At 42.1% G+C, this 20,903-nt stretch overlaps 1 protein-coding gene across 1 annotated transcript in view; it reads right to left on the bottom strand.

Annotated features, from left to right (window-relative positions):
- The window catches only part of SLC2A9 (solute carrier family 2 member 9), a 160,147-nt gene that overhangs the window by 62,401 nt on the left and 76,843 nt on the right, over window positions 1-20,903 (bottom strand). Inside the window, exons 9-10 of the mRNA XM_026648045.2 lie at window positions 20,610-20,711; window positions 16,434-16,509 (exon numbers count right to left, since the gene is read on the bottom strand). Coding sequence (XP_026503830.1) covers window positions 16,434-16,509; window positions 20,610-20,711 — 178 coding nt within the window. The remainder of the gene's footprint in view (window positions 1-16,433; window positions 16,510-20,609; window positions 20,712-20,903) is intronic.

Here is a 20,903-nt window from a genome sequence, read left to right as displayed (position 1 = left end):
CCCGGAGGATGTCGCCTCGATCCCCGGTTACATTGACCAGTTCTTGGCTTAGGTGCCCTTGGAGGGACAAATGACTGCAGGGTTTTGGGCACTATAATCATGAAGCGGACATTGTGAGATTTTTTTAAAATGGTTCGGACTATATATTGAGGCGCCCAAAGACGGAGTAATCATGATACACTTTGCACTGATTCCCCTTTTGTTTGACTTTCCTGTTTACATGTTTTTAAGCACTTTACCCACTGTTAATATTTTCAATCTTCCTGTTTTGTTGCAAATAAATGTTTACATGTTTTAAAGCACTTTAGCTACTGTTAATATTTTAAATATGCCAGTTATGTTGTAAATAAATGTTTGGATATTTAAAACACTTACTGCTTGATCCTTCCCCTGAATCTGTGTCTGGGGTAACGGCTGGGGAGGGTTGGTAGGGGATCTCTGTCAGGGTGATGAAGAGCTCCTGGCTGTCGGGCAAATCAGCGTTGTAAGCGCTGTCTACTGCCTCGTCCTCTTCATCTCCTTCCTCATCTTCCCCGTCAGCTAACATGTCGGAGGAACCGGCCGCGGACAATATCCCATCCTCAGAGTCCACGGTCACTGGTGGGGTAGTGGTGGCGGCCGCACCAAGGATGGAATGCAGTGCCTCGTAGAAACGGGATGTGTGGGGCTGGGATCCGGAGCGTCCGTTTGCCTCTTTGGTCTTCTGGTAGCCTTGTCTCAGCTCCTTGATTTTCACGCGGCACTGCGTTGCATCCCGGCTGTAGCCTCTCTCTGCCATGGCTTTAGAGATCTTCTCATAGATCTTTGCATTCCGTCTTTTGGAGCGCAGCTCGGAAAGCACGGACTCATCGCCCCACACAGCGATGAGATCCAAGACTTCCCGATCCGTCCATGCTGGGGCCCTCTTTCTATTGGATTGCACGGCCATCTCTGCTGGAGAGCTCTGCATCGTTGCCACTGCTGCCACTGCTGCTGAGCTCGCCACGGTGTCCAAACAGAAACTGCGCTTCAAACTGCCCAGACAGGAAAAGGAATTCAAATTTTCCCGGGGTGTGGCTGGTCAGAGCATCCGAGCTCGGACTGCTGTCCAGAGCGTCAACAGAGTGGTGCACTGTGGGATAGCTCCCGGAGCTATTACCGTCGATTTCCATCCACACCTAGCCTAATTCGATATGGCCATTTCGAATTTAGCGCTACTCCTCTCGTTGTGGAGGATTACAGAAATCGATTTAAGGAGGGCTCTATGTCGAACTAAATGGCTTCGTGGTGTGGACGGGTGCAGGGTTAATTCGATATAACGGCGCTAAATTCGACATAAAAGCCTAGTGTAGACCAGGCCAAAGAAAGCCTCGTTTGCATATTAAGTCAAGAGGAAAACAGACTGACGAGGGTGTGTGAAATCAGCATGGGAAGACACCAGACTAAAGCCACAGGGTAGGTGTCTTGTTTCTGGGGTCAAAACAATGAGTTTTGGGGAAATATAAGGAGAAGCAAAAAGACATTTTGTTATCCATTTACTGAGATCATCTCTGATACCGTGTGGGGGAATCATGAAAACCTGGACCCTGATTTGATTGAAAAGAAATGGTTATTTACTGTAACTGTGGTTCTTCAAGATGTGATACAGACATATTCCACTTTGGTGCATGCATACCCAGCACACTGGAAGCTGGAGAATTTTGCCTAGTACAGGGGTTCCCAAACTTGGTTTATAGCTTGTTCAGGGTAAGTCCCTGGTGGGCTGAGAGACGCTTTGCTTACCTGAGCATCCACAGGTATGGCCGCTCGCAGCGGCTGCGGTTCACCGTTCCCGGCCAATGGGAGCTGCGGGAAGCGGCGCAGGCCAGGCCGAGTTTGGGAACCCCTGGCCTAGTAGTACCTATAGGAGGCAGCACTCGTGCCTTGTGCTCATAGTTCCTCCCCTGGCTATATGACCACCACCTCAACCACCCTTAATTCCTTCACACCAAATGCCCAGAGACTAGACTCCTCTGCAGAGGGGATGGCGAGTGGGTCACGGAATACACATCTGTATCACATCTCCAAGAACCGCAGTTACAGTAAATAACCATTTCTTTTCAATCAAATCAGGATCCAGATTCAAGTAGATGCAACTGTACAGTCCACGTAGGTGGAATATTCCACCTGATGCAGGATATTATCCATTTAGAGAGTCTGTGAAGAGACCACTTGCCCCTTCATATGATCTGCATGTGATACAAACCAGCGAGGCAAAGCATGAAAGGTTAGTCCTGTCCAGAAAGAATGTTAGGCATTGCCTGACTTCTAATGTAACGAGACGCTGCTTCTGCGGTTTAAGAAAGAACACAGACAAATATACCAGTTCAAATATACCAGGCTTCAAAGTCACTTTGTCCTTAGAGAATTGTGTCTAAGGAGGCTCTATCCTCAGAGCCAGTAACTCACACATACTCCTTGCGGATGTTATCACTGCCAGGGATGCAGTCTTCTAATATGTAAGCAGAAAGGGACAAGACGTTGGGGGCTCGAATGGAGGTCCCATGAAAGGTCCCACATAGGAACCGGCTCTTGGACCGGAGCATGGAGACAAAGAAGTGTGAAAGTGAAATGAATTATACTAAAGAAATAGAATGAATTAAAGAATGCTGTATGTACCTTTAAGTAGAAATGAGAAATGCTGCAAGCCAGGTGTGCAGGAAAGCAGACATTAACTGCTTAACTTGCCACTTAAGGGCAATTGGTAAAGCATTAGTCTTAGATCGATAAGAGTTAACAAGGAAGCAGGATATGCATATTGTGCTCCATGCATATTTTACAATTTTGCTCTCTCTGTCCTTTTGTTTAGTTTGCACCCTTTTATCTGTATAAATAAGACTGTTTGAATCTTGCATGGAGGCTCACATTATCTGATTGTATTAGCAGAGCGCTGTGCTAATAAACAGAGTGGTCTTGACAAAATTGTGAGTCCTGATTCTAACTTTGACAGAAGCCCTTTTAAGAATCTTGCTACCTTGGCATTGGGGAAGATTGATATTCTCTGAATGGGGGGGCTGAAATGTTGATGTCACTGAGAGATGCATTCTCAATGCGCTAAATGCAAGGCCCAATGATTGACGGTGCATCAAGTACTCCAAGATGTGCTGTATAGAAGCAAGTGTCAGCTGAATTTCACAGCCTAATGACCACACCGAAAACCGCTTCCATTTCTCTGAATAGGCCATTCTGGTAGAGGGCTTTCTACAGTCGAATAGGACCTGTCCAACAGCTGCCGATCACTGCACTTCCTGCTCATTCAGTCACAAAGCAACCATGCCATGAGATGCAGGGAGCTGAGTGCGGGATTTAAGGTGTGACTGTGATTCTGTGTCAGTAGGTAAGGACAGAGAGAAAGGGGTATGGGAGGCTGAATTATCAGTGTGAGAATTTTTACCACGCATTTGGTAAAAACCTGACAGGCAGAAGAGAGGCTAGAGGGAAGCACCATATATTGAAAATGGCACTCCATTACAACGAATCAAAGGAATTTTCTGTGGCTTGGCAAAATCACCACATGAAAGTAGGCATCCTGAAGATCCGGAGCAACAAACCAGTTGTTCTGAGACAATGCAGGGAGGACAGTCGAGAATAGGTCTTACCCCTCCCTTGGAATTGGGCACCGGAAAGTACCGGGAAAAGAAGCACCGACCCTGATGTTGATGTTCCAGCAGAACCTCAGTGCAGTTCCCATAGCCAGTAGAGAGCGAACCTGCTCGAGGAGTAGTTTCTCATGAGGGGGTCCCTGAAGAGGGACGGGGAGGGATGGAAAGGAACTGGATGGCAGAGCCTGATCTGACAGTACTTAGGACCCAGCTGTCTGTGGTGATTGAGCCCCAAGCATTTTGAAAGTGAGCCAACCTGTTCCCAAACATAAGGGACAGGGGGAAGGGAATGATGACTGAAAAAGTGCTGTGGACCAGAAGTCAAAAAAGGGTGCTTGGGGAGGCTGCAAGGGGAAGGTGTGTCAACTGGCCAAACCCTGAACCCGAATGCCTCCTCCTCTGGGTTCTATGCCCCTTTCTGGGGTCGTCCCATGATCTTGGGGGGAGGGAGACAGCCCAGATCAGTGCTGCAAATGATACTGCTGCTGCTTCTGCTGCTGTTAACAACTGTAGTGGTGCCTCTGCATTGCTGGCCTATACCCCCCACCAAGAACAATAGGGTAGCCCTAGCGTCCTTGAAGGAGCGAGGAGTCTCATCTGTCTTGTGCGAAAAAAGCACATGGCTGTTGAAGGGCAAATCCTTTATGGTCTGTTGCATACAGGGGGCAATGCCCAACTTCTGCAGCCTCGCTGCCCATCTCATGGTCACCACCAAGGTCATCTCTTTGGCCAAAGTATCTATGACATCCAGTGCGGACTGCAACAGAGCCTGAGCCACCAAGCAGCCTTCAGTGATAAATGCCTGAAATTCCTCCCTTGAGGCTTTGGGCAGCTGGTCTGCAAACTTAGACATAACCATCCAGTTCACAATGTCATATTTGGACAGCAAAGTCTGCTGGTTAGCAATGCACATCTGCAAGGAAGAGGAGGTGTAAATCTTCCTACTTATCAGGTCCATCTGTTTGGAGTCCTCATCCTTGGGAATGGACTTAAATCTGCCCTGTCAGATCTATTGTTCACAGTAGTTACACCCAGGGAATTTGCAGGTAGGTGGGAGTAAAAAAGCTTTAAATCCCTGCACCAGGTGCTTTGCAGAAGGCAGTACCAAAAGCAGCATGCTCCAGAGAACCTTAGCAGAGTTTAGGAGTGCACTGTTCGTAGGGAGGGTGACTCTCCCATGGGCAGATGGCTGCAGGACAGCCAACAGCTTATGTGTATTTTTCCGCAGAAACCCAGGGAAGCAGCCACACACCACAAATGTGCCTGGTATGCCTTGAAACCCTCCAGTACTGAACAGGAAGAAGAGCCAGGCATCATGGAATTGTCTACCCAGTGATCTCATCTTAGAGAGAAATGAGGAGTGGGACCTCGGCAACTGGAGAACATTCCACAGATTCCATGGAGACCACTGGTATGGATAGAGTATTGATGGCCAGTAGGCACTGGTCCCCTGTCCCAACCGTGAGATGAGAGACAATCTTGGTAGCCATAGGGTTCCATGAATGGCCCCCGATGTGGGTCAGGCGATGGAGAGCAAGACAGGAAGATCCCAACCTGGATACTGAGGAGTCCTGGGCTTCAGGACATAAAGGTTGAGACAGCCCTGAGGGTGCGAGCAACCAGTATGACTCCATAGCCAAGATTGAAGAGGGAACTGGTACTAATGGTGGAAACAGTACTGCCGGCACTGAGTATGGCTCTGTCATTTCTGGTGCCAGAAGTGGTGTTGACCCCAAAGTCAGCAGTGGTACCTAGGTGACTGATGGTGCCAAAGTGGAGGGAGGTGAGTGCCGCCATGGTAACAAAGGCAGCGCCGACAGCATGGGTGTCAAAGAAGGTCCTGGTGCCAAGTAAGTCCCTTGTGCTGGGCCTACCACTGGCCCCACTTCCACTGTGTGTGGAAGGGAAACATTGGAGTGTGGTGCTGACAGACCCAGAGGTTCAACCAGCTGGCTATAAATGATATAAATGATGCAGCCCTGGCAAAGTCCTGGACCAAGGGAGAGGTCGGGACAGAAAGGCTGAGGAAGAACCAAACAGGCTGTCTGCTATGCCACCTGAGTGGAAACAGCTGGTGATGACATCACCCTCATCAGTACCAGACTCAACGGACACCCTTGGCCTGGAACCAGAGTTGATGGTATGGGATCTCTGACATTCAAGCAAAGTATCGGAGAGTGGATGACAGGACCTGCTCCATCCTGTGCTTTGGTGTTCACACCGCGCCAGTCCATGCTCCTCTGGAGGAGACAGATGGATCCCCACATGACCTGGAGCAGCCTCCATCAGTCTTATGTGACCTTTTCCTAAGCGCGCTCGATGGGGAATGGCTCCTCCATCTCTCTGGAGAGGTGCTAGCTCCAGAGCGGGAAATGGCAGCACTCTCAGAACCCAAGGGTGACCTTCGATCCAATGCAGGCCTCAGTGCCAAAGCAGGCTGCATGGACTGTTGGAGCAGGTGCGGCTTTAGACAAAGATCTCTCGCCACGAGTCCATTTTGTGAACAATTTGTCAACGGAACGCAGTTCCTTGATGTGGGCCTTGCCTAAGCACAGCAAGCACTGTGTGTGGGGATCACTGTTGGAGATCGCTGCCCCACACGATCGACAATGTTTAAACCCCAGTGAGGGTATCACCAGTGAAATACTTAAACTACAGCTAACCAACTAACACTATATAAGGGTACAAATTAACTATATACAACTAGAAGAAGTCACTAAGACAGAGAGTGGTTGTAAGGTTAGGAACCACACAGAGCTCAGACTCCAGCCATGGGCATTAAGAAGAAACTGAGGGGGTAGAGGTGGTACTGTCTCAGATAGCCAGGGCAGGGGCTATGAGCACAAGGGTCGCCTCCTATGGGTACTGCTAGGCAAAATTTTCCAGCTCTGATATACGGGGCGTGCACATGCCTAAGTGGAATACACAGCTGCATCTGCTTGAAGAAGAATCAACAAGCTCTACAGAAAAATGTCGTGAGTGAGAAAACTGCTTTAGCCAAAGTTAGTAGTTTGCTAAAGTTATGTTTAGTCTCTTGGAATGTGCTATACTTTTGTTTTATTTGTAACCAATTCAGTTTCTACTTTAAAACTCTATCTTTGGTAATAAACTTCACTTTGTTTTATCATAAGTAGATCTCAATACAGTAATATTAGGCAAAGCATGCATTTTAGTTGAACCAAACAAGCTGGTTTGTACACTGTCTCTTTGGAGATAGCAAACTTGATAATTTCTGTGACTGTCCAGTGACGGGCTGGATACCCCAGGGGAACACTCTTCCAGGTGGCCTGCGAACTGGGGTGCACCAAGTGTTACCTGCAAGGCAAAGTAAGGGCTGGCAGAGTCCTGAGAAATTTGTCTGGGGTGGCTCACAGACTGCAGTGACGGGGCGCTGTTATCCAGGTTAGCACCAGCAAATCTCTCACTGATGCAGAGGGGTCACACAGACCTATCGTTTTGGGCATCCCAAGACAGCACCACCATTTGTTTTCTGTTTTGTTTGACTCCATAGTCACCAGAACCAATCCCCTTGATTCTGTGTCTGTTTTTTAATCACATGAAGCTTCTTTAGGTCAAACATATCAGATATTTCAGCTGAAATGTGTGGGCAAGAGACAATGACTTCCTGCAGCTCCTGCTTCTTGTGTGGACTGCTCTTTAAAGCTATTTACTAACTTGTGTTTCCTCAACCAGAAATAATCTTGCATCCAGATACTTGTAGTTACAGGAGAGAACTAAAAAGACTGAAAAGAAATAAGTGCCCAGAAGCAGCATTTTCCCCCCAACCTACAGAAGAGTCTGTTATTTTTCAAAGGATATTTTTCTGTTTTAAATTCACAAACTACGGTTGAATTCCAGCCTGTGGTCAGTTATAACCTAAAGGCACTTTTTGATAGAACGTCACTGGAAAATGTTAGGAAATACTGTGACACTGCACCCCATATTCTTCAGTGATATTATGATATTATAGCATAATTATGATGCATTTTATACAAGTCGGCCATGTGAGGTGTCATTGGAAAAGTTATGATTTGTTGAATATGATTATCTATTTGTATGCATGTATCATTTTTGTATCTGAAGTTATGAATATTGACTATGTATCTATATTTCAAAAGTAGTTATACCTGGGTGTATAGCTGCAAGATGCTTTCAGTCTAGATAGTGGGTGGGGAAGGGCCTATTCAGGGTAATGAGCCATTAGGGAAAACAATAGGCCTTAGGAGAAGCTTATCTTCCACCTCATGAGCCTTCCTGAGAACACTCCAGACAGCTGTAAGTAATGGCTGCTATGACCCTGCAAGGACATAGGACCAGACCACATGTCTCTGGACTCCATCTTGGGATGTCAGTATTTTTCCACAAACCGATCTGGGAACCAAGTTTTGAAACAAAGGGTTCCCGCCATATGCCAAAGCTATATAAGGCAGGGAGTGACATCATCTGGTGTTCTTCACTCTCCACACAAGAAGATTCTTGGAAACACCTGAGGAACAAAGACTAAACTGGGGGAAGTGCTGGACCCAGGCTAAAGGGATTTCTAGCTTGTGTGTGAAAGACCTGGGGACTCCAAGCTGTAATGCCAGTGCAGCTTGTCCCTTAAGAATCTGCAGCCTGCTTGTATCATCAGCCAGGGTGAGAATTTGGTAATGCATATCCTATCTTTCTACTATCTTAGACTTAGTTTGCATTTTTGTTTCTTTACTAGATAATCTGCTTTGATCTGTTTGCTATCACTTAAAATCTATCTTTTGTAGTTAATAAATTTATTTTATGTTTTAATCTACCAACAAGTAAGTCTGGAGTGAAGTGTGTGGGAATCTTAGCTCAGAGGGGCTGTTGCATATTCCTCTCCACATTGTGAAGCGCAAGACGGTATAATTTTGGGTTTATGCTCCTGAGGGGGTGTGGGCCTGGGGAGCTGAGAGTTATCTTGGCTTTAGCCTTTCTATTGTTGGTTCGTGCAGTGGCTAGTCAGACAGTCTGCCTGTAACTGCAGCTGGGTGTGTCCCTACCTGTGTGAATGCTGGTGGAAGTGTAAGATTCATAGATTCTAGGACTGGAAGGGACCTCGAGAGATCATCGAGTCCAGTCCCCTGCCCTCATGGTAGGACCAAATACTGTCTAGACCATCCCTGATAGACATTTATCTAACCTACTCTTAAATATCTCCAGAGATGAAGATTCCACAACCTCCTTAGGCAATTTATTCCAGTGTTTAACCACCCTGACAGTTAGGAACTTTTTCCTAAATGTCCAACCTAAACCTCCCTTGCTGCAGTTTAAGCCCCTTGCTTCTTGTTCTATCCTTAGAGACTAAGGTGAACAAGTTTTCTCCCTCCTCCTTATGACACCCTTTTAGATACCTGAAAACTGCTGTAAGACCGGAAGTGTGTCTGCAGCTTGTCTCAGCAGCACAGTGTGAGATGGAGCTCAGGCTGGTGAGACAGAAGCCGGGCTCAGTGGTACCCCAGTTCCAAGAGGCACCCCAGGGGATCCCATCACAAATACTTTTTAGATTTTTGTTTATCTTTTTATTGTGAACAGAGGCATATCAACAATCACCTACTCCTCAATATACCTGCAGTTAACATTACAGTTTCAATACTTAGAATTTCTTCCTGGAACACATCTGCAAACTTGCATGCAGAAAAGTGGGGGAAAAACTGACTGAAAGTGACAGCTGATCCTAATTGGCGAGGAGCAGATGGGACTCTGCCATATGCTTTTCTGAAAGTAACAGACAGCACACTACCTAAACAACTATCAAGAAATCATCAGATGTTCTAATAGGATAGAAAATACTATTAAATGGGAAGCCACACTGGCACTTTGAGACCATTAAAATGTTAATTTCTACATATCGTGGGCTGGATCCTCAGCTGGAGTAAATTGGCATAGCTCCGCTGAAGTCAATGAAGCTATGCTGGATTTATCCCAGGCAAAGAACTGTATCTCTAGACCCACTAGAAGCCACATATAACTCTTGCTGAAGTCAACAGAAAACTACAATCTAATTAACTACAAAGATAGTTAGATCAGATCCCAAAGCTTTAATAATGTCACACTATATCAATCCCAGTTTGGCAAATATAGGTGATACTCATCCTTCCACACCAGGCTAAGAACAGTCACATATTTTATTAAGTTGTAGTTCAATAATATTATTCATTTTCCTGGGGAAAAACAGTCTCACAGATTTATGAAAAAACAGAAAAGATTAAAAATAATTTTCAGATCTGTCTAGATAAATTACAATATATAGGGCTTTACTGTAACACAGATAGTAAGTGTGAAATTGTACTTTTTCTGCTTAACGATCATCATAAAACTACAACTGTCCTCCTCACCATGATCATACCAGACATTCATTAACATTAATATGTCTCTTGTGTTGGTCACACTACAATGTAATAATAATTTCACCCTGGCATAGAAGGCTCACACAAAGCCCTCCTCTCCACTTAAGTTCTTGACCAGTCAGAAGTCTAGCAGATCGTAATACACAGGCCCTCGATTCTGAGTTGAGTTTTTGGCTCTAGGTGATTCAAAATGGACACCTAAAGACAGAAGAACCCAAATTTCGTGGATGCCATGAAAATCTGGACCATAATGCTGAAGAAATAAAGCAGATTAAAATATTTCATGCACATTTTGCACAAGAAAAGTTAGATTTATTAATATTTTGCACTATGCAGCCCTATATATTTTCTTTCTAAAAGTTATTTTAAAAGTTCTCTTATTAAGCAGAAAAACTTTGAGCCTAGTCAGCTACTCTATTTAAAAATATAAAATTAAGATGAAGTAGGCGGCATACAGATTGATTTTTAGTGATCACAATCATCTTCCTATTTGTATAATCAATCAATTACATGCACCGTTTCCCTTCAGCCGGGTTGCATAGGTAACTGAAAAAAGAATTTGATCCATACTGTATTAGTCAATAACATACCAGAGTAGTGAATTTAAGTTCATATACAGTTACTACTATACTTTATTAGTTTTACCCACAAAGATCCAAAAGTATAGCTTCCCCTTACAATTCTAAGTTAAGAAGACACAACTACAAACTACTGGATTTTGATGTTGAAGTAGACATTTGACCAGTGACTAGTAACTAATTAGAGGCCTGATCCTTTAATTCTTTACTCACACGAGTAGTTCCACTGGAGCCAATGGGCATACCCATATAGATGTATTAATTTAATTTATTATTAATGTAATAATAAATAATAGATTTATTATTTATTTGTGTGAGTAAGAGTTGCACGATTGGACTCTAGAATCTTTATGAACTTTTTGGAATTTCATGGGTAAATTTCTGCTTGCCTAACTCCCAGAAAAAGTCCCACTGAACTCATTAGGCCCCCCAGTCAGAACATTCTAAGGAAACACTTGAGTTATGCATTATTGCTCAAGATCCTGCAAAACTGACTATATCTAGATCTTAGCTTAATTATACTAATGTACTGTATGGCTTGTTCCTCTGTCTTCATAGATCAATTAACTAATATGTGACCCATAGTTAATGAACTTTTCCTGTCTGTAAGCCCCATCTCAACTCATTTAATAAGGTCCCTTTAGATGGACTAAAATTTAATCTAACCCAATTCATTGATTTTTTTTGTTCCACTGTAAAGTAATTAGATGTCTTATCTGTTCATGTAAAATGAACTAAAGCAATTTGGCATGAATAACCAATAACTGAAAAGGAAACACTGTCTCTCTCACTGGGGCAGGGACAAAGAGGGTGTAGGAGGCTACTGTTGAATATTACCTATGCAGGAACAGAATAATGGGATACTTCAACGCCTACCACAGTGAGGCCCTGGCTCCTAGGTGCTATGGTAATACATATATATGATAATAATAATATTAACAACTAAGAGAATAAAAACTATATGAAGGTTTCAGAGTAGCAGCTGTGTTAGTCTGTATCCGCAAAAAGAACAGGAGTACTTGTGGCACCTTAGAGACTAACAAATTTATTAGAGCATAATAAATATATGAAGAGTCATGCAACCAAAAGGTATTGCAAATATAGTAGACTGAAATTATATTTGTGCTGGAATTACTATGTAACACTTTCATCCTCTTATTAATTTTACTGGAGGGAATTACTCTTTCATTTTACTATTCATTTAAACACCTGCTGAGGCCTTATGGAAAACTTTGAACAACTTTCTATTAAGAAGAAATTCTGTATCCATATCTTATTGTTTTCTTCATCTCCATTTTTTAAACAGACACATGCATAAAGGCAGATCCTCTGTTTCCATGGAGTTCATCTGCTCCTCCTGCTTATTCTCTATTTGAATCGACAGTTCTCTCTTTATGATATCATCAAGTCTACAGACACTAAAAAGGATCTCATATAAAAGGGACACTACTGCAATATGAAAACCCAAGAAATTTGGGACTAGACTGTTCAAGGCAAACAACACTGATTCCCTTCCAAATATGCATTATGGGGCAAATCTTGACCTGGCTGGTACTGCAAGGTGAACATAGCCACTTTCAGATGAGTCCATGCTTCAGAAATGCTGCCAGTTGGCACAGGAGTCCATTGGATGGGCCAGAGTAGACATGCAGTGTGGTCCCCTTTTCTGGTGCTTTAAGCATCCTCCACTCCTACCTAGTGCCTGCTGTGACCATTAGTATATGTGCTAACAATCTAGGATTGGACAACCATCCCTAGCCACCAGACCACGTGTGGATCTTCTCTGTACCTCGGTCCCTCTATTTTAATACTTAAACACTGTTGCTTACATGTGGAGAAGGAGCACTCTCTTTATAAGCCTTCCCTCCTTGTGTGGTAGCACAAGAGAGGACAGGAGTTACCCCATCGGTGGTTCTTTCATTATGCTGTTGGATCAAATAATTCAGGGCAATGTGACACGCGATTCAGCAAATATATTGTAGTATAACAGTGTCCTGCTGTTTAATCGCTCTAAGTTTTAAAAGAAGAGTAGAAACTTCCTGCTTCCATGGTTAGATTACAAAAAACATGGCTGGCTCCATTTTTAAATAAAAATGCGAAGTGAAAATTCTTCAGGACCTGACTGTGCTACCCTCACGGCCACTGAGTAGTACCTTGCTCAGTGAGTAGTCCAGTTGATTTCAATGAGACTACTCACAGAGTTAGGTACCACTCAGTATATGGGTTGTACAATCAGGATATCTGTGTCGGGTTTTTTCCTGTTTAGGCATGCAGGTATAGATTCAGTGTCAGCCCCCACAAAATCATGTACAACCATCACTGAAGTTAATGGGAGTCTCATACACTTAAACCAGGGATGACTTTGGTAAACAGCAAGCAGTAGAGCTGGATTTGAACTATTAAGGGCTAAATTTTGACTTGGACTACACAGCTATGAAAGATAGTAAAGGGAATTGGAACCTCCATTACACCTTTGCAAAGTCTACCCAGACCTTGTAACTGGGCAAGGAGATAAAAGAATGGACTGCTACATGCTTGTTTACCACCTCGTAGATTCAGAGGACGGGATCAGGGAATGGGTAGAATCTGGGCTCTATTTTCCAATACACAAGCCAGCATAGATATGCCAGAGCAAGGGTGCCATAACTTACTGCTGGCATAAACTGGCAGCAAATTGCTATTTCCCACCACCCATAGACAAAGGGAAATCAGGAAGGGAATTGGCTATGGCACAATCCCTCCTGCAGCTTATGTGCCAGCCTGTGCTCAGGCATACTCAAGCCTAAATTATGAGAACTGAAACCTCATTATTAGGATTGCAACCACGTGTCTCTCTCAAAGTAGATCTGATAACTGCATTAAAAATTTCAAAAAGTTATGCCTCTGTCTTATGACAGGGACAGATGTGGATGTTCTACTTTTTAGTTACACTTATATGCTAGGTTTTCTTTTATTATGAAATATGGCTAATAATGGAAGCTAATTTCCATTTCTGAAAGAAAAATGGTCCCCGACAGAGACCAAAGCAATACAAAAATTCTGGGCTTGTCCAGATAGACTAAAGGATAGCTGATCACAGAGGCAGTTTCACTGTGGGTAAATCTGGCCTCATTATACTCAGCTGAAGTGCTGCCAATGATTTCAACGGGAACATCATATTACTTGGGGCAAGATCCCTCCAGTTCACTCCCTCCAGACTGGGAAATTAAGCTACAAACTTCTGCAATTCACAGGTTTGACTTTAGTTCAATATTTGCTGTCTTGTTCTCTCAGAAGCAAAGACAGAGTTAACCAATGACCAGGCACTTCTCATGAAGCAAAGTATTATTCGGTCAAATCAAAACCATTACAGAAAAAATATTTCACGCAAACAACAAATAGCTTATACACATGTCTAGCTTACCAGGTATCACCCAGCCTCCACATGGAGACTCTGGATCAAGTGTGAAAATAACCTCTCTCCTCAGTCAGGGTGGTCACTTTATATGGCTTTCAGTTCTTTATTTGTCTGGCCTCATGAACCACGTCAAACCAGTATATGTAATTTCCTATCCCAGGATGAAACTTCTTCAGACTTATTACTTGCCTTAGGGATGTGCATTAATTATTCCCCAGTGATTATAGTTCCTGAGGAAACATTTTAGCACCCCTATTGAGTCAGGAATATAATCCCTAGCCCATAAAGACACATATAACATTTATAAAGTTGGAATATTCATAGACTATTGTATCATGTGCTGATAGCATCTATCACAGTCACCATATTTTCCCCAGCAATTAGTGTATTTGACTATATCGGAATGGTAGATGGGTTGGTTGTAAAGAAAACAGTATCATGTTTTCTTCCTTTAAAAACAGAAACAGAAAACACAATAGCAAGAAGAGTGCTGTAATTTTAAAGATTTTCTATAGGAAGCAGTCTGTTATAATGAATAGAAGTTTCAGTCTTGCATACTTATAGATGTATTGCCTCAATACAAGCACAAAATGCATTAGAAAATCCTGACTGGCTGCAATGAAGGGATAAAAGCTAAGTGAACAAAAATAGAATCTATCATAGGGAACAAAGAAAAAAAGAGGAAAAAAGAAAAAGGAAAAAATGGGGAAGGATTTATTTTAAAAGGTTGAACTGTGATGTACATTTGAAGTTTTGAAAACTGGTGAAATATCTTTTAGGGCTGGCCTAAATTACTCTTCAAATTTGTTTCTATGGGGCTTTTTGGAAGGCAAATAAGTAGAGGTTACAAGTGTTCATACTTATTTACAGGAGTAAAACTATTTTTGTGTATTTAAAAGGAGAATTGGCAAGAAGTTTAAAGTCACCACTTGACCTCTCAAGCCTATCTGGTTGAGAACTGGCTCTAATTTCAAAATGACTTTTTTTAAAACCCAGCAATCTGTTGCTAAGAATTTTGTTTTAAACATGAGGAACCTGGGCAGAATTGAAATTTGCCCTTACAAAAGCACTAGGGGATTTCATGATGATTTGCATCATGTGTTTCAGTGCCAGGGTTGGGTGGGGCTAGAAAGAACAGTCTTCAAGGGACTTCTACTCTCTACTGCTCCTGGGCTCCCACACAGACAGGGGGCAGGGCGGGAACTTTTCAGTTTTTTCAAGTTAGTTTGGTCCCATCCATATATCAGTCAGTGAAGCTCAGAGAGCACGGAAGGGGACTGGCACAGATTAGTGACACAGTCCCTCCCCCAGGAGCATTAGGAAACTAGGGAGGAACTTGTGAGTCAGAGTCATAGCTTCCTGGTCTTTTCCTGAGGTGTCATGGATATCTAACACCTCTCACTCAAAGGGTGGAGAGGGGGGGTTTCAATATTACAGTTTAGCCCTATTTTATTATAGGATTCACAAAAAACAGTATGCTGCCTTTTCCAGCTGTCTTCCCAGTAGTAGTTAAATAATAAAACACCACCCCCAAAGACAAAAGTGGCCTAAGTAGGTAATGATGATGATAACAATGATGCAAAAGCAAGGAAACTAAATAGAAGAATCATGTTAAATTTCATCTTCATTTAAAAGAAAGGAGAAAAAAATGTTGGAGAAAACCATGGCAGAAGTGATGGGGACAGAAATGTTTTCAGATTTATAACAGAACATATATGAAGGAAAGGCAGTTAATTTCCAGCCCCCCACAACTTTTTTGTGAAGAACAGTTTGTTACAGAATCTTTGGAAAAAAACCCACACCTCGTTTTAGCAGCACATATTGTACATGAACTATGCTCTGGTTAAATTCCTCTTTCTGCACCTGCAAACAGATGCTATCAAAATTAGTTACTTGCTAATTCACAGGACCAGATTCTGTTCTCAGTTATATTGATGTAATCCTGGAGTAACAATGTTTAAGTCAATGGAGTTGTTCCAAAGTTACACTGATGTAACTGGTAATCTAGTTCATTATGTGTCTGTGATTCTGAATACTTCTGCCGAAATCTCTGCTCCAATGAGTCCCAGAGTTTATTGTAATAAGACTGAAAACTAAGAATATACAGTATATAAAGTTGTATCTATTGCCATGAAGAAGCCTAATAATCCTGACAGAACCCACACAGAGAACGAGTGAGATGTCATTATTTGCACACTATCAACATACTAATCCGAAATTAATCAGATTCAAATTCATGAAGTCTATATAGAGTTGACATGCAATGGGGAACCAGAAACATTATCAACAGGAGACTAACCTTTTTGATCATCTTCTTATACAAGGCACACACACACACACACACACACACACACACACACACAAACCCCTGCCACACACATAGCAAAGTCTAATGTAACGTCACTTCAATGTGCATGTTTTAGTGTTTGGTGCATGGAGAAATGACATACAAAAACATGAAAAAAAAATTACTTACCTGGGCCAATGCAAAATGATGCAATTACTGCAAGAATGCAAAATATACTGAGATAGGGGAGCCAGTATGCATGATTCTGGAAAAAACACAACCACAAAAAATAACCCACACTAGCAATTCTTATGTCAAATGCATAATAAATAATAAGAAATCACATGGAATACAAAATATTCTTTACATTCTTTCCATAGATTAGGGTTTATGCCAAGAGTTAGTCTTAGAAATCAGTGTTCCTGAAATATTTATTAGACAATTTGTATTAAAATTAAAATTTGGAATCTATACAGTGAAATGTCAAGATGTCTGCTGCATTGAAGAAGCCACAAATATTCAAAAAACTCATAACTTCTTATGCTGCAATTCAAGCCAAGCTGTGAAAGAGTTTCCTTGTCACAAATTCTGCTTAATCACTCTCCCCAGATGTCTCTGCCATATTAATGAAGGCCAGTATGGCAGCTTTTTTAAATGACAAAGTTAATCTGTGTGAAGGATGGACTAAATACATGGCTCTCAATGGAACAGGGAGTTCTGTTCACCAGAAGCTTGGATTGGGTGACAGGGGATGGATCGCTTGATGATTATCTGTTCTGTTCATTCCTTCTGAAGCACCTGGCATTGGCCTCTGTCAGAAGACAGGATACTGGGCTAGATGGATCTTTAGTCTTATCCAATATGGCCTTTCATATGCACTAAGCTTAAAACAATATACAACGAGTGTAGTCAAACAGGTTGGGATATTCAGCCACATCCTGAAATTGTAGACAAACAACCCAATGGATCGGATTCTGCAGTAAAGGAAAGTTTTGTATGGAAAAGGACAGCCACGGAATCAAGCCCATAGAACAGTAGTGGGAAGCCTGCGGCCCGCAGGCCGCACACAGCCCATCAGGGCAAGCCGCTGGCAGGCCGCCAGACCGTTTGTTTACATTTGCTTGGCTGCTCACAGCTCCCAGTGGCCAGGAACAGCGAACCACGGTCACTGGGAGCTGCAGGCGGCCGTGCAACTGTAAACAAGCGATCTGGCAGACTGCCAGCGCCTTGCCCTGATAGGCTGTAGGTTGCCCACCACTGCCATAGATTGTACATGGTTTTATAAGTCTCCGGGTATGTCTACACTTCCAGCTGGAAGTGTCAATTCCAGCTCGAAGAGACGTATATGCACTAGCTCTGATCAAGCTAATGTGCTAAAAACAGAATGTAGCCTCGGCAACGTGAGCGGTGAGAGGGGCTAGGTGCTCAGGGTACATAACTAGCATCTTGCATGGATACATGCTCAGGGAAATAGTGACGCTGCAGCTACACTTGATTTTTAATGGTTTAGTTTAATCAGATCTACTATGGGTACGTCTCCTTGAGCTGGCATTTACATCTCCAGCTTACAGTGTAGACACAGCCAGTGTATTCTTCCAAAGTTCCATACTTCTATTTCTATTACAGATTATGTGGTTTTGTGAGGAGTTCATTTTGTCTACAGAAAACTAAGTGAAGCAACAGCAATACAGGTAAATGCAATCAAAAGGAACTGACTAAGATTAAAAAGAAGAGCTTAAAGGAAGGTAACATTTGATTCAATAGGATCTCTAAATTATATGAATTTTCCCTCTAGCTTCAAATACTGAGAGAGAATTCTATTGAATTGCCAGGCCACGGTCCATGATTGATCTATGTAATGCTGAATAATAAAACCCTTTGATTTCCCCCCACAGTCCTGTGGTCTCATCTTATTTCTCAGAAAATTTTGAATAGCAGAATGTTACAGTGAGGTTGCATATTACTAAGTCTTTGTTACTTTTACAAAATATGAAGATATATTTACTTACAGTATCTGAAGCATCATCATAACTATACTTGTCGATATAAATGACTGATGTACAGGTTCAAACAAAAAAGTACTATACTGGTTTGTTTCTTTTTAACTTGTTTATTCATTTACTCACTAACTCTCAAAATATGACAATATGTCAAGGCTCTCCTTGGCATTAGTGTGAATTCATAAAGTTATATATTTATCAGAGAGGAGCTCAAGTTGGATCCAAACACAGATCTAAACTTCTTAGCCCCTTATACAGAGAGGACAAAGGTGCAAATTCAGAACCAGATACAATTTTCCTCTGAGTTCAAGGCTGCATGCATCCTGGGTTCTTGGTTCACACTTATATCTAATACTTAATGCATAACGGACCAGATATTCAGCTAATGTAAACTGACGTCGCTCCACTAAAATCTAACTTACAATCAGTGGAATATCACTGATTTACAACAGCTGAAGATCTAGTCCAATTAGTTTAAACACATCATATTATGTATTAAAGGGTTTGGAAAAGCCTACTTTTCAGTCAGCTGATAACAAAACTTGCAGCCTTATATTTTATGTCTTATGGTTGTGCTAACAACCTTGGTTTTATGACCTAGTCTGTAAAGTACAGTTTTATTGTTTCATACAGTTGACAATATGGTAAGTGCTATTCAGATAGTTCACAGATTCATAGAGTTTAAAGCCAGAAGGCACCATCAGATCACCTAGTCTGACCTCTTGTACAACACAGGCCCTTAAATTTCACCCATTTACCCTTATACTGAGCCCAATAACTTGTCTTCGGCTAAAGCACATCTTCCAGAAAGGAATCCAGTCTTTATTTGAAGACATCAAGAGATGAAGAATCCACTGCTTCCTGTGGTACTTTATTCCACTGGTTAATCACCCTCACTATTAAAAATTTGTGCCTTATTCCCAATTTGAATTTGTCTGGCTTCAGTTTCCAGCCACTAGCTCTTGTTATGGTTTTACTATGTTCACACACTACTCATATTGACTCTGAGTGTATGTCTACACCACACAGTAAGGTATAATTATAGCTCGAGTGAGCATACCTGTGCTAGCCATAAGCTAGCTAGTGTAGGTACACTAGCGGTGAAAAAACAGGGGCATGGGAAAAGAACGCAAGTATGTACCCGGGGTCCCTGGTGGGATTTTACTGGGGTAGGTAGCCTGCTCTGAAGCTTGTGTTGCTACATCGTCATTGCTACTATTACCTTTGCTAGCTAGATTAAAGCTAGAGCAGGTATACCTACCCACAGTATAATTACACGTTGGTTTCCAATATAGACATACCGTCAGTGGCTCCCTTTGTATCAACTCAAGCAAAGAAATAGGATACTGCAGTCAGATAAATGGTTAGGCTCATTTTAGCCACTGTCCTAAAGACAGAGAGATCTTGACTATAGCCAGCGGAAGAACAACTTGCTGAAAGATCATCAAAAGCAGGCTGTTCCAACCTATCAGAACTCTACTTTTCAGGCCCCAGGAACAAAAGAAAGCTGTATGTGATAATGCACACAAACGGAGGACAAACAAGGCAGACAAACTGATTTCCTTTCAGTGTTACAGTTTGTTTAATAACCTTCTTCCAATCATTTGACATAATCACTAGCGAAGTAAATGCTAACCCTGCATCTCCATGCCAGGTGCTTCCTTCCAACAAATAATGAATCTTCACCTTTTGAGTCAAAATAGCTGAACTGAATTTCAAAGCTACAGTTGCACTGGAATGTTTTCTCCCCCGGGAGTCTTCTGTTTGAATTTAACCTTTTGCTTTTTTAAAAAAATCACCAGTAAACAGAAGGCACATAGAGAATGCAAGGAATTTCAAGAAGATATACACCTCTATCCCGATATAACACGAATTCGGATATAATGCGGTAAAGCAGCGCTCCAGGGGGGCGGGGCTGCGCACTCCAGTGGATCAAAGCATGTTCGATATAATGTGATTTCACCTATAATGTGGTAAGATTTTTTGGCTCCCGAGGACAGCGTTATATTGGGGTAGAGGTGTATACTGTTTTACAGCAAAAGTATGAAGTGTTGAATGCAGCGTTTCTCAACCATAGGCAAAATTATCCTCTCAGATCTGCTTGCATGAAACTCTCACTTGGTAAGAAATGAATGAGACAATCTTTTAGATCACATTACAACTAACAATCTCACTTTGAAATAATTAAGTTTATGATTAAGCAGAAGATAGAACTTCAAATCTCCATTTCAGAATAGGCCATCATTTAAAGTTCATCAAAAGTTGGAATGGTCCACAGAAGGAAGCTGAAGCCAAGAAGTACTATATACCTGACATTTAAAATAGAAAAATGAAAGAGAATAGTCATGTAATGAATATACTGTACCTGTAAAGTCAGGGATACTGTAAGTATTGCAAAGAAGATGACCATCAAACCAAAACCTCCGATAAGTAGAGGTCTACGTCCAAGCCGTTCAACAGCTAAGCCCTGAATAAGAAGAAATAGTATTTTACTTTCCTGAAGAACCAGTAGAGCTTCGTTAATTAACAAAATTCTTACAGTGAAGTGTTAGGTGCTATGTAAAAACCAGAGATAGTAACAATTAATTTCATTTTGTTAATTCTCAGCTACAGTGTGTTCATAATTACAGTCAGATTACATCATTTGACATATTTTGGA

This window comes from Terrapene carolina, unplaced genomic scaffold (assembly GCF_002925995.2).
Source record: "Terrapene carolina triunguis isolate 2854851 unplaced genomic scaffold, T_m_triunguis-2.0 Scaffold66, whole genome shotgun sequence".
NCBI lineage: Eukaryota > Metazoa > Chordata > Testudines > Emydidae > Terrapene > Terrapene triunguis.
The sequence above is the reverse complement of the archived record's forward strand: the minus strand, read 5'-3'. Positions and strand labels throughout refer to the sequence as shown.